Here is a 13,753-nt window from a genome sequence, read left to right on the forward strand (position 1 = left end):
TAAGCCAACAATATGTTCTTTTTTTTTAATAGGAAATATGTATTTCAGAAGTCCGTGTTCTGAGAAAACAAAAGTACTTTAGCAGCCTTGAAATGGTAAGTACAAACATGTAAAGAGCCGGGCGCGGTGGCTCAAGCCTGTAATCCCAGCACTTTGGGAGGCCGAGACGGGTGGATCACGAGGTCAGGAGATCGAGACCATCCTGGCTAACACGGTGAAACCCCGTCTCTACTAAAAATACAAAAAACTAGCCGGGCGAGGTGGCAGGCGCCTGTAGTCCCAGCTACTCCGGAGGCTGAGGCGGGAGAATGGCATGAACCCGGGAGGCGGAGCTTGCAGTGAGCTGAGATTCGGCCACTGCACTCCAGCCTGGGTGACAGAGCAAGACTCCGTCTCAAAAAAAAAAAAAAAAAACAAAAAAAAAAAACAAAAAAAAAAAAACAAATATGTAAAGAAAGCAACATCACCATTAAAGAACTCCTTCAAACAACAAAGAAAATAGGTTTTACAAGCACCTTGCTGAAACTGAGGGAAATAGTCTTAATAAGTTTGTAAAGAGCAAAAGATGGAAAACAAAAATTAATTTTCATGAATACATTACTACTAAGGATGTATCACTGATATCCTTTTAATTTTTAGTACATGTAAACAAAGGACAGGATCTTGAATCTGGCTGTTCTAAAATTTTTTCAAAAATTTTAAAAGGGGGAGGAAGTTTATTGATTCCTTCACTATCTATTTTCTCCATGAAATAGTGTCATACACTTAGCAATGGTGAATTCACCTGCCATGGCGATTTTCGAGGTGCCATTTTAACGACTTAGAAAAAACAATCCTATTAAGAATAGTTTTAAAGATGAGCCCCAGAGTTGTGTTACTGTTAATTGTATATCTTTATGATACAAATTCTCCACCTATAAATTCAAGAAACAGATATAAGCCATCAATCAAAAGACAATGCAAATATGAACAAACATGTTGACAGAGGAAGAGAAGCTCCTGAAATCATCTGGAAAGGCACAGAATGTGCCAACTGAACCTAGAGCTGGTCCTCGTGCAGCGGCTGTGAGGTCCCCACCTTAGCTCCTGCTCGGCCTCATCCAGGGTGGTGTTTGGCTCTGGAAGTCACACTGCTAAGGGATACAAACCTTGTCAGGTGGCCCCACCTTATTTACTACGGGTGGCAATGAACTCTGGCAACTTTTTCCAAACTCTTTCCAAAGATGGGAGAAACAGAGTAAGAGAAATTACAATTGTGTGGGATGGGCTAACATTTTGACACCGCCTCCCTCACAATACCTTACTTCTTGCTAAAAATCGAACCACGCCTTTTTCCTGCCACCAAAACCCTTTTGTTTCAGCAGGGCCTGCCCCAGAGTCTGCAGTGAAGGAGTCTGCTCTTTCCCATTATTCCCTTTCAGGCTGGCTCAGTGACCTTCCCTAGGTCTTTCTGTTGTGACTGTCTTCTGGTTCTACAGCCTACAGATGGAGAACAAGGGATGGTGGGCCAAGCTTAGGCATAAGAGATGCAGGCCAAGGAGGAACTCTCAGGTGGGAGTGGCAGACGGCATGTAGCCTTTCTAATTTTGCAAGAGTTTTGGGTACATTCAGGCCTACCTGTAACACAAGTTTTTCTTACCACATCAGGGCGGTCCAACTAAAATATCTTAAGAAACAAGTTTGGTGGGGTTTGCCTTAATTTCATGCTTGAAGGGCAAGTAAGACAAAACAAAGTCATGGTCTTGGTTCGGGGCCTCACTCAAAAGACTGGCAAGTGTTTCTAAAACACATCGGGCTGCCGACTTAGGGCATAGAGCAATGTGTTCCCTCCAAACCATTATTTGGTTTTGTTTTTGTCTGTTTTTTGGAGAGAGGGTCGCACTCTGTTGCCCAGGCTGGAGTGCAGTGGCATGCTGACAGCTTGCTGTAGCCTCAACCTCCTAGGCTCAAGCAATCCTCCCACCTTAGCCTCTTGTAGGTGGGACTACAGTCACACGCCACCATGCCTGGCTAATTTTTTGGGCATTCTTTTGTGGAGACAGGGTTTTGCTATGTTGCCCAAGCTGGTCTCGGACTCCTGGCCTCAAGCAATCCAAAGTGCCTGGCCTCCCAAAGTGCCAGGATTACAGGTATGCGCCACTGTGCCCAGCCCCAAACTATTCTTAAAAATATTTCCTTTTTTTTTTTTTTTAACTATAGTGTCAGTATTAAAAGGTGAAGAATTTTTAAATCTCAAAAAATAAAGCCTTAAAACTAAATTTAGTTTCCTACTTCAATTGCCAAATTGTTACCCAAACAAATATGCCAAGCCCTTCTATTGAGACCAAAAAGAATGTCTGAGCTATAATTAATGTAATTGCTACTGGTGGTGCTCTATGAATAAATGCAGAATTAAAAAAAATTCCATCTGGCCCAGGCTTCTGTATTTGCAAATAAATAGTTCTTCCCACACTTCCCCTCAGATATCAGTGACCATCTTAAATCGCATTTTCAGAATGAACTAGTTGTGAAAACAAAATTATTCTGCAACTCTTCTGGAATAGTAAATCCTAATGTGACAAGGAAAACATTCAGAGACACACTGCTGTTGGAAGTGCCTCCTCACTAAATTAAAGAAGAAAATAGATACCAAGTCACATTCTTTTAATGATACAGGTTTTACTCCATTCAGAAGCTCTAGGCTGGTCAGTTCTGAACAAGAACACACAGTTGGCTTCCAACTGATTTGAGAATTAACATTCATAAATCATACTATTAGAGTATATCATAAATACCTTAAGTGCCAGCAATTTCACTATAGTGGCACATGTCAAATTTACCACTACTATTCCTAACGACAGAAACAAGTGATATTCTCTGCCTGCTTCTTCAGTGTTGGGTTCCATAATAACAACTATAATTTAGTAAATGTGCACATTTTATGTAAAGACATTTACGTAATACATTGTATTTAATTTCACCACTCTCTTTTAGAAGCCGTAGCTCTGCTTTGTGGATGAAGCAGCCAAGCTTCAAGAGCCTGAGGAACCTGCTTAAGCTCACAGTGCCCGTAGCTGGTACAGTTTGAAAACAAACTCGATACCAAACCTCTTGCCAGTTCCTTAATGTGAAAATATCTTATTTTCTATGACTATTAAAATGTTGCTTTATGCCATATGCTATACTATATATTATAATTAAAAATGAGATTAATAGAACTTTCAAATAAGACTCAAGCAAAAATTCTTATCTTACACATCACCTCATTTATGAGATACTTAAACTAATGGCCAAATTTGTCCATCTAGAGACATAAGGGAAGAGGAGATTAGATGAAAGATCTTTGTGTCATTACCTCATGTTTTTGTAATTTGTTTTGCTTGCTTAAAGGGACAATTTAATAAGTACAAAATAGAAAGAGAAAAGAGAATGTCAAGATATGATCCCATTTTTAAGTCCCAGAAAATTGTTTAAATAGCTGCCAGTTCAGTTACTTTAAATCCCCTCACCTTGCTGAAATTCTTTAATAGTTCTTCCAGTATCCAAAACTATATTTTTGTTTTTATGTTAATTTATTATGTGTCTCTCCCTCTAGAAAGTAAGCTTTATGAGAGCAGGGACTTGATCTGTGCTCAGCGCTGTCTTCCTAGTTTCTGTAATAAAGCAGGTGCTCAATAAATATGCCAAAGAAGAAAAAATATACAGATAAGCAATTTACACATAGATAGCACCTAGGAAATACTTAAACGTAATGTAGCTTTTTCATTGAAAATAATCAAAACCAAATCTATTATTAAAGGATATTTATTTTTATAAGTGAACTAAGAAAGAAAAGCCTTACTGTGTATAGTGGCTGTTATTTACAACAGACTGTATTAGCTTTGCAGAGAATATAAAGATATATTTAACAGAATCCCTATCTTTAAGGATTGCAGTTTGGTGTAGAAGACAGCATGTGTGCATCTTATGATAACAGAGGGAGATTACAGCTAGGCAGGACTTTGGGAAGAGCGATGTTCCAGCCTCGCCCTCAGTTGAAGTTCTGAGGAATTGTTTGAAAGACACAAACTTCTGGACTCCAGTGATCAGGGAATCATGGCATCAGCTAGCACTTACTGAGTACTGGCCATGAGCTAGGCACTGCTTGGTACTCTCCATGCTAAAAAGCCATGACCTAGGTGCTGAGGGCTGAGAAGGAAAGGTTTGTGGAAAGAAGGCCGCTCGCCTCAGGGTGGAGCTGACATACGCAGGGGGAAAAGAGCAAAGGTGACATCGTGCAGGGTGTCGCTGGGAGGTGGCGAGGCGGCCAGTCTGACTACAGCATAGTCTGAGACCTCGGGTCAGAAGATGCTGTTGGAGAGGCAGGTGGGCCGGATGACAGAGTCCTGAATGTCGAGTAGTACAGCCTTTATCCTGCAGCTGAAGAGAGCTTTGGGAAAGGAATAACGGTGTAGAAAGGGTTTCATAGCAGGAGTTTAAACTCACAGTCTGGGTGTTCGATCAAGAACCCTCAGCTGAGGTTGGTTTAATCTGTAGAGTTTTAAAAAGCTGAATGCTTCTGGAAAAGGCGTGGAAACCTTCTTCCTATCACTACAGCTAAGTCATTTCATTGACTTCTAATACCTGACTGGCTCCTTGGGTACCAGTTTGAGACCCCAAGTTCATAGAGGGCTAACGTAAGAGCCATTTGGAGGGGAGAAGATGAAACAAGGAACAGGGAAACTTGTGAAGTAACTATTGCAAAAATCCAGGAAGAGGCCATACAAATATAAATTACAAGAGTGATTAAAATGGAAAAGAAAAAGGGCTTTGTGCGAGAGACATGGCAATCAAGAGAAGCATTCATTAATTAGAAAATGTAGAGGTCACGATAAAAACAAAAGGCAAGGACGAGACCATTTGGCAAACAGGTAATTCCTGGGTTTTCCTTTGGGAGTTCTTTAGATATCTACATAAATTCTGGGCCAACCATTGTTCCTAAAACCTCTCACATTATTGGAAGACTGCATTTCTTCTATCGTAAGGAGGCTGGACTTCCCCTGCTCCTCTCAAAAGAGCCATTCTGGGCAGAACAACCATGACTGCTGTTTCTAAGACCCTCTTTTGTTCTGGATCCATAGAGCAGCCACCAATGTGATTTCATGAACAACTACTGCTTTAGTGCTAGCCTCCCATCTTCACTTGGCAAGAGAATCCCACAGCAGCTAGTCATAAAGAAACTTCCCTGATCCCCGTGATCGAGCCAAGAAGTAACTACCTCCCTTAATAGGCAACGGGAAAGAAAACTCACAGCTTCGATTAGACAGCCTCTCTGAAGGCAAACTCAGGAGCCATCTGGGTTGTCATTTTTCTTCCCACTAGACAGTGTGACCTTATGTCCTCCCCCGTGTTTTGCTTCGTGTGATACAAGCAGGTCTGAAAACATTGAAGTGAATGTTGCTACTCTAGACAGAGGAAAAGGAACACGAGTGGCTCTCTCCCAGGGGAAAAGCTTTCTAAAGACCCAAGCAGTAACACAGGGCCTGTTCCTCAGATTTCAAAAATAATGAAATTATTTCTAAAAACAAAAGCACTGGAATCTGAAACACTTAATATAGTTTTCTGAACATATGACATCTCTGCAAGCACATTTTTTTTTTTTTTTTTTTTTTTTTTTTGAGACGGAGTCTCGCTCTGTCGCCCGGGCTGGAGTGCAGTGGCCGGATCTCAGCTCACTGCAAGCTCCGCCTCCCGGGTTCACGCCATTCTCCTGTCTCAGCCTCCCGAGCAGCTGGGACTACAGGCGCCCACCACCTCGCCCGGCTAGTTTTTTGTATTTTTTAGTAGAGACGGGGTTTCACCGTGTTAGCCAGGATGGTCTCGATCTCCTGACCTCGTGATCCACCCGACTCGGCCTCCCAAAGTGCTGGGATTACAGGCTTGAGCCACCGCGCCCGGCCAAGCACATTATAAATGTAGATGTTAATGAAGAAAAAGGAATGGTTAATCTCCACACAGCATATCATATTGCTAAAATCTGCTCACAAGGGGACCTCCGAATGACATACTATGATTATTTTCAATGTTCAAAAATAGGTTAACTTTCATTATGTTCAAAAACAGGTTTCATTATGTTCAAAAATAGGTTAACTTTAATTTCAACCTCACTTGTTCAGAAAACAGCTACCTCATCTCTACGTGTCTAACAGTCTACAGAGGCTGAGTGCACCCGGTGGGTCATCCTGCCACTTTGAGTTCGTAAAGTGCACCCGGTGGGTCATCCCACCACTTTGAGTTCGTATGGCACGTTGCATTCAAGTTTTGATGCTAGGAGCTCCCTCTGAGTCTCAGGCTACATGAGGAACAGCTGAAGAGTTTGAAGAGAAGATACTGCCACTCTTCCAGGTTCCAGAACCAAGCAAACACGTGATTTATTTGCAGGATCAGGCTCCGGAGTAGGGGGGGTTTGGGTTCTGACATTAAAACTACCACGTTGGTGTATTATGGGTATTACAATGCAATTTCATCCCTTGCCAAAAACTGTGGGATATTCAAATGCAGCAAAAAGAGAACACACTTGGTGCCAGATGACTGTTAGGTTGCAGGCTTCATCTGCATAAAAATCCTTACCTGTATTTTTAGTCACTGCATCTGTAATGCGGCCCTCACAGAGAAGTCACTCAATAAAAATTACTGAATGAGAGAATAAACGAGTAAATCTTTCCAATGTGTTGTCTGACACTGCACATGTGATACTTTTTTTTCTTAAAAATCTATGAAAGGAGGATAAAATTCTTGATGCTTTTTCAAAAACAGTATACAGTATAAACTATACTTTTGATGACAATGTGTCATGCTATTTTTTACGTAAGAAAGAATAGCGATACTTCAGGTATTAAGCTATCACTTTACATAGCAAATTGCTGGGTTTGAAAAAGCTTTCCAAACCTAGACAAGTTCCCTTTATACATGTCACCATATAAATAGTATAGACATTTTAGTTCTCTATGACATTTTGTGCAAATTATTTCATTTGATGTGATGAATCCAATTGTTCAAAGCAACACAGCAAAACAAGTGCTTGCACTGGGCTGGCAATGATGATCAAAACCAAGGTCCACTGGAGCCAAGGCCGGGCAACGCAGCAGTGGCAAGAAAATGAAAGCAGACAGACAAGAGAAAAGGGGAAAGCTGGCAAAAAAAGAACAAACCAGCACGTTCTACCACAAACACAATGGTAGAAAGGGGGAGTAAGAGAACCTGACGGGGAGCAATCATAGGGAGATCTGGGAAAGCGGACAGACGACCACCCGCACAGCAGCGTGGAGCGGTGCAGGGGACTGGCTCACTGCCTCGGGGTTCCTAAGTGCATGAAAAATGCCATTAATAATTACTTGGTTATTAAGAGATCAAGTTCTATATCCTCTAATCACAAAAGGAAGGAAGCATAAAAAAAATTAAAAACAATTCCAGTAAAATCAGCCAAGTGTGACAGCGGAGAGCCCCCAAAAGGCCAAGAACATCATCTGATTTTTCATTGTATCCTCAGCACCAAACACAGGGAAGACTCTTAATAAAATTTTACTGAAAGCACAAACAGAAAAAGTGTTTGAAGGCCAGGCATGGTAGCTGACGCCTGTAATCCCAGCACTTTGGGAGGCCAAGGCAGGTGGATTACTGGAGGCCAGGAGTTGAAGATCAGCCTGGCCAACATGGTGAAACCCCATCTCTACTAAAAATACAAAAATTAGCGGGGCGTGGTGGTGCACGCCTGTAGTCCCAGCTACTCGACAGACTGAGGCACGAGAATTGCTTGAACCCGGGAGATGGAGGTTGCAGTGAGCTGAGATCACGCTGCTGCACTCCCGCCTGGGCGACAGAGTGAGACTTTGTATCAAAAAAAAAAAAAAAAAAAAAGTTTGAATTAAAATGTTGTATGTTCAAATCTAAAATTAAAAAGAAAATTTTAAAATAAAAATCCTAAGTTTGCACTTATAAGCAAACCCACAATTGCCTGGATATTTTACTTAGTCCAAAACCTCATTCTTAAGGTATTAGAAAATATTAAGCATTAGTGATTTTTAGCATTGAAACTTTAAGAACTCCTTTCCTGACAGAATTAGGCAGACTTTGTTAAACTATGCTTCTCAGAATAGCGAGGGTAGTAACTATTCAGAAAGCAAATGTTTAACAATCTGCTTAGCGTTGTCATAGGAAAGTAAATTAGTTTTGTAAGTCATGCATATGTAGCTTTTGGGGTTCTTAAAATAGCTTAACTTAATAGAGCAATATAACCTTAGGAAAGGAAACCATTATGTATTAACTTAATAGAAAATACAACGTTAAACACATCTAATTTCCACTGTTAGCTGTTACCCAGTAGAAGTGATACTGTGTTTTGAGTCTGAGGGAATATTCCATTTAGTTGTAATACACAACATTAATTTAACAATCTGCCACCTTAAAATATTTTTTCCCCAATATAAACAATTCTATTATTTCTTAGAAATAGGATGACTCAGTTGAGTACAATTTTAAACTTAGTGATGTGGGGAAAAATAATTTGGGAAAAGGATGTTGATCAATTGTAGGCTTTGGAAATACGTGTCAATAGATTGAAATAGACAGGAGAAATGCTACAGACCTTTGATACATCCCTTACAAGACCCTTGTGCATCTTCAACACAGCTGAGTAGGGAGGAGGCTGAAGATAAAGGTTACCAAAACTCAAAGAACTGCTCTGGAGGAGATATCTGGCAAACTAGACGACAGAAATTTATCCAGTCGAACAGCTTTCAGGCAGAAGCAAAAACTGAAATTCCAAAAGTTCCTATTATCCCCTCATATACGAGTTACTGGGGAAAGACAGTTTTAAAAAGGCCATATGATTATCAGTGTGTAACTAGTCAAACGTTGAAACGGAGGAAAACGTTTTATAAGGTGGGCAAGACAACAGGAGCACTCTGCTCCTTCTTCACAATTTACACCTAAAAAGGTAAAATCAGACCACAGGGGTTCTCCCTGTACAGTCGACTTGATTATTGGCATGAAAAAAGGCAGATAACGGTAACTTTTTTGGCATTACAGCTAAGATTTGAATACAGGTATAAGCTTTGTGTTGTTAACTTCCTGTACCAGAGATTTAGTTAAAATATACAGGAGAATGAATACCGGATTAAGCGCTTTACCATTAGCCCTAATTTTTTAAAAAACTATTTTTAACATTGTGGAAAAATATATATCACATGAAACTGCCCTTAACTCTTGGTAAATATACAATTCAGTAGCATTCATTACAATCAAAACGTGCACCATCACCACCATCTATTGCCAACATTTTTCATTGCCCCAAATGGAAACTCTGTGCCCATTAAGCAATATTAAATAATTTTGTTAAGCAAAAAGTAAGAAAAAAACAAACAATAGTCTGTAGAGAATTAACCACAAATGACAACCAAGCTGTCTGGTTAAAATAAGAGAATGAACAGTAAGCCAAGTGCTTTACTATTCTAATTTTGGCAAGAAAAAAATTAAAAAGAAAAGCCATTGTTTATAGAGAATTGACTATAGATGGCAATAAAGGAAGCTAGTAATATAACAGTTATAATTACCTTAGAAAGCTTTTCACAGTCTTCTATTTTCACATATATTTTATTGTCTACTTTGGCTTTGTTACTTTTTCATTTTCCCCCTTAATTTTTTTTTTTTTCAATGATAATGCTGATTCAGAATACGATGAGTAGAAATGGGACTTAAAAGTGAACTTGGGGGGAAAAATGGTGAAGAAAAGGAAAGGCAGCTCGTATCCAAACTTTCAGAGAAGTAAACAGGCTTACAGAGGTAAAAAGTAACTGCAAGAAGCTGTTAACTAACTGGGTGGGATTGTACTGGAACTAAGGCAATCGAATTCTGCTCTACCATCCAGGCTGCCTTGGTGAGGGTGCTGTAGTTTGGATATGGCTTTTATCTTTTCTTTTTCCAAACTTTTTTTCGTATTATCAAACAATGAAAAATGGTCATTTTTCCTTAATCTTTTTTTTCAACTTAATATAAGGTTAAAAATTAATCTAGTATCTCTTACATTTTAAAATGTTCCATCCATTCTTTAGACTGTTTTAAAAGATTTTAAAAATATATTAACAAGAGGAGGAAACAGTAAGTACATATCATATTTTATCTGCTAGATGTATGAGAAGAAAAATGAGACTTCCTTATTAGAATGTGACTATTCTTGTCTTGATTCCAATTTCTGGAACTGCCACATATCAGTCAGGACTATAAAAAATGGATATATACAATAAGGCTCACTCTAGCTGGAGGCATGCAATAGAACATCTTGTAGTATGAACATTATAATGATTACAAGTCATTTTATTCAATATACACAAATGTAAAAACTACTACTAATTAAAAGCTTATGTTAACCAGAATTTTCCCTCATGTTTGAGACAAGAGAAAACTTACAAAAACAAGGCAATATTTAATACATATATATGTTTTTTAAATGCCATTTTACTTTTAACTGTACTTCATCTTTGATTTACCTCTGCAATCTCTATCCTTTTGGCAAGATCATCAAGAGAAAGACAGCTCTCATCAGAAGGCAGATTCTCCTGGAGACTATAGGATGCTTCTTCAGGAGAGAGATCTTGAAGGAGATCAGAGTCGTCGTCTTGGTTATCTTCATAGGAAAGGGAATCTTCAGTATCTTTTAAACATCCTTCTAAAAGGCTGTTCAAATAGTCTTCTGTTTCTCTGTTGAGTTGCTCATCTTTCTCTCCCTTTTCCTCTGGGGCCATACACACCTCTGGAAGCAGTGTGCCTAGGTCAGGTATTTGATTATTTCCACACAGCACATTCTCAGAGCCCTCTGAGTCAGCCTGCGCCTGTGGTGATTTTCCATCACTGTCCGTAAGATCAGGCTGCTGCAGCTCATTTAATTCATTGTTCGCAAGTTGGTCTGTGGGCAACGCCTCAGAAGCATCCCGAAGTGGCAAACGGAGTTCTCTTCTCTGAGCCTGTGAATATTTACCCTCAGAAATCAATGCAGGAGGTATACGGTCACAGCCTGGTAAAATCAGTGTCTCTGTCGCTGACTGGCTGGAAGGAAACACCGCAGGGTCTTCAGCAATGCCCTCTATTCTGGCCACATCCTGGCAGGCCTCTGTCTGAGCCAGCTGCAAGCGACTATCATCCTCACAAGCATCCTCAGAAGAGTCTGGCCCAGACGGGCTCCCTGCTGTCTCGGAGGACTGGGTGTGGAGCGGTAATGTGGCTTCAGTGCGGCAGAGCAGCTCCTCCCTGTGGCCCTCTCCTGCAGTTACCGAAAGGCTTGGGGCATCCGCCTGCCGGTCCATCTGATGACAGCGGGGACTGCTCCCCAGGGGCTCCTCTGTACGGTGGCTGTCTTTATTTGGCTCTGTGCCGAGACAAGTTTTACTCTCTAAAGATGAAGAAAAATAAATTGTTAAAAATTCAAAACAACACTTTGTATGAGAAGGAAAAGAAGGGACTTATGAATATGTGTAATACAACAATATTCTAATCCTTTCAAATGGAAATTCAATCTGTTGCATTATAGTGTCTTTAGGTAGAGGAAATACCTAAAATATTTAGTAAATAATCCTTATACATAACAGGGATTATTCAAAAGCATGTGAATATGACTAAATCATTTAGTCCTCATTATAATCAAAAAAGTCATTTTCAAAGGTTTAAAAGATATTCTGAACTTTTACATTAAAATTACATAAAAATTTTACATAGAAATTACAAAAAAGATATTAGCCTTTTACATTAAAATGAAGTTAGAAAAATTATTTTCAGCACATTTACGATATGGTGTATTGGGCCGGGCGCTGTGGTTCACGCCTGTAATCCCAGCACTTTGGGAGGCTGAGGTGGGCGGATCACCTGAGGTCAGGAGTTCGAAACCAGCCTGACCAACATGGAGAAACCCCGTCTCTACTAAAAATACAAAATTAGCTGGGCGTGGTGGCACATGCCTGTAATCCCAGCTACTCAGGAGGCTGAGGCAGGAAAATTGCTTGAACCCGGGAGGCGGACGTTGCGGTGAGCCAAGATCGTACCATCGCACCCCAGCCTGGGCAACAAGAGCAAAACTCTGTCGTAAAAAACAACCAAACAAGGAAAAGTAGTATTGGTCTGGTTTACTCAGATTAAAGGAACAAAACTCGGTTCTGTTAAAATTTACAACTTGACCATAATACCACTAATAAATGTGTTTGCAAATTACTTGCAACTTTTTTTTTTTTTTGAGGCGGAGTCTCGCTCTGTCCCCCAGGCTGGAGTGAGTGGCGCCATCGCCGCTCACTGCAAGTTCCGCCTCCCGGGTTAACGCCATTCTCCTGCCTCTGTCTCCCGAGTAGCTGGGACTAGGCAACAGTGTGAGACCCTGTCTCAAAAAAAAGGTGGGGGAGGGCAAAAGGCTAATTATGACATCATCATCATCATCATCATATCACTTCAGGGCAACTCATCCAAAACACCTGACACTTCCTCTTCAATATCAGGGCTCTCAGGCCCAGGAACATAAAGCCTGGAAATATACATTAATAGTAAAATTAGATGTCAAGGGGAAAAAACCCTAAAACATATTTATTTATTTTTATTTTCTAAAGCTTTTATAATGAGCAACATGCCAAACATTTAGAAGAAAGCCTCTTAAAATCTTCTGATATAAGGGCACAAGGTGGTAGGAATCATCATCAATGCTTTAGAAATAGATACACAAACTAAAGTATATCAAATGTTAGTAAACAGAAAAGGGGAGAAATTAAATTGCTATGAATTATCAAGATACAGAGTTTTAAATATCTAAATTGACAGAACAAATTTCTGGTAAAGTGCATACAATAACTGTTGGTTTTTAAACAGAAAACAATGTATGAATGTACCAACGCCAATTCTATTTCAGAGCATTTTGTACCATCTTTGCTTATTCTGTTAGATATATATATAACCACCTACTGAAAACATAAGAATTTTATGTTTTTATAAGAACTTAGATTTTATGGTATCTACTACCAGATGTCTAAAATGTGGAGCTAAACAATATAAAAACTCTTGTTTTGCTATTTTTCTAGGAGAGGTATATGTACAAAAATGTAAGTGCAAAAAAAAAAAAAAAAAGAAAAGATCCTTCACAGCAAATCAGGGTTAACACTTGTAAAATATCAGACAAGGCAGGTATCTTTCACGTTGCTCCCTAGCTTAAGTTAAAACATACCTGACTCTTTGGCGGCAGCTCCTCTGTCCTTTGGATCTTCAGACACTAATAACTGCGTAGAGCATTTCCTTTCCTGGGACTTCTTCACAGCTGCTATCTAAAAAGTTTAAAATGAGAAAACCCAACTTTTGGGAAAACTGTTGCGTTAAACTAGGAAGCTGAAAATAACTTGGGAAAGGTTTCTTTATTTTCCAAAATAGTCCATACAACAGACATATGACAAAAACATTTTTACTAGAAATATTTTCAAAAGAAACAATTTCTTACCTTATGTTTGGATAAAAGAGGACTGTAGACAAAAAGAAAGAAAAAAGAATTAAAAAAAAATTACAGCAGCAATACACTTCCAAACAAATGTCACTGAAATGGCTATAAAAAAATACAGCTTCTCTGGATTCTAATATTAGCACAGAACATTTCCACGGCTGAAACATTACCACTGGCTCCCACAGTTCAAAGTGCAGCCATATCATGTGTTAATCTCCTTAGATGGCCAATTACTACTGGAAACCCCCAAAGAAGCTACCAACGCTGCACTCCAAAAGA

At 39.6% G+C, this 13,753-nt stretch overlaps 1 protein-coding gene across 8 annotated transcripts in view; it reads right to left on the reverse strand.

Annotated features, from left to right (window-relative positions):
- The window catches only part of CNST (consortin, connexin sorting protein), a 117,899-nt gene that overhangs the window by 11,143 nt on the left and 93,003 nt on the right, over positions 1 to 13,753 (reverse strand). For all 8 annotated transcript variants that reach the window (XM_033199454.1, XM_033199452.1, XM_033199450.1 and 5 more), the window contains 3 exons: positions 13,475 to 13,496; positions 13,208 to 13,304; positions 10,503 to 11,401 (listed from right to left, as the gene is read on the reverse strand). In XM_033199454.1, the coding sequence (XP_033055345.1) occupies positions 10,503 to 11,401; positions 13,208 to 13,304; positions 13,475 to 13,496 (1,018 nt within the window). The remainder of the gene's footprint in view (positions 1 to 10,502; positions 11,402 to 13,207; positions 13,305 to 13,474; positions 13,497 to 13,753) is intronic.

The sequence above is a fragment of the Trachypithecus francoisi genome, unplaced genomic scaffold (genome assembly GCF_009764315.1).
Source record: "Trachypithecus francoisi isolate TF-2019V2 unplaced genomic scaffold, Tfra_2.0 Lachesis_group5, whole genome shotgun sequence".
Classification (NCBI taxonomy): domain Eukaryota; kingdom Metazoa; phylum Chordata; class Mammalia; order Primates; family Cercopithecidae; genus Trachypithecus; species Trachypithecus francoisi.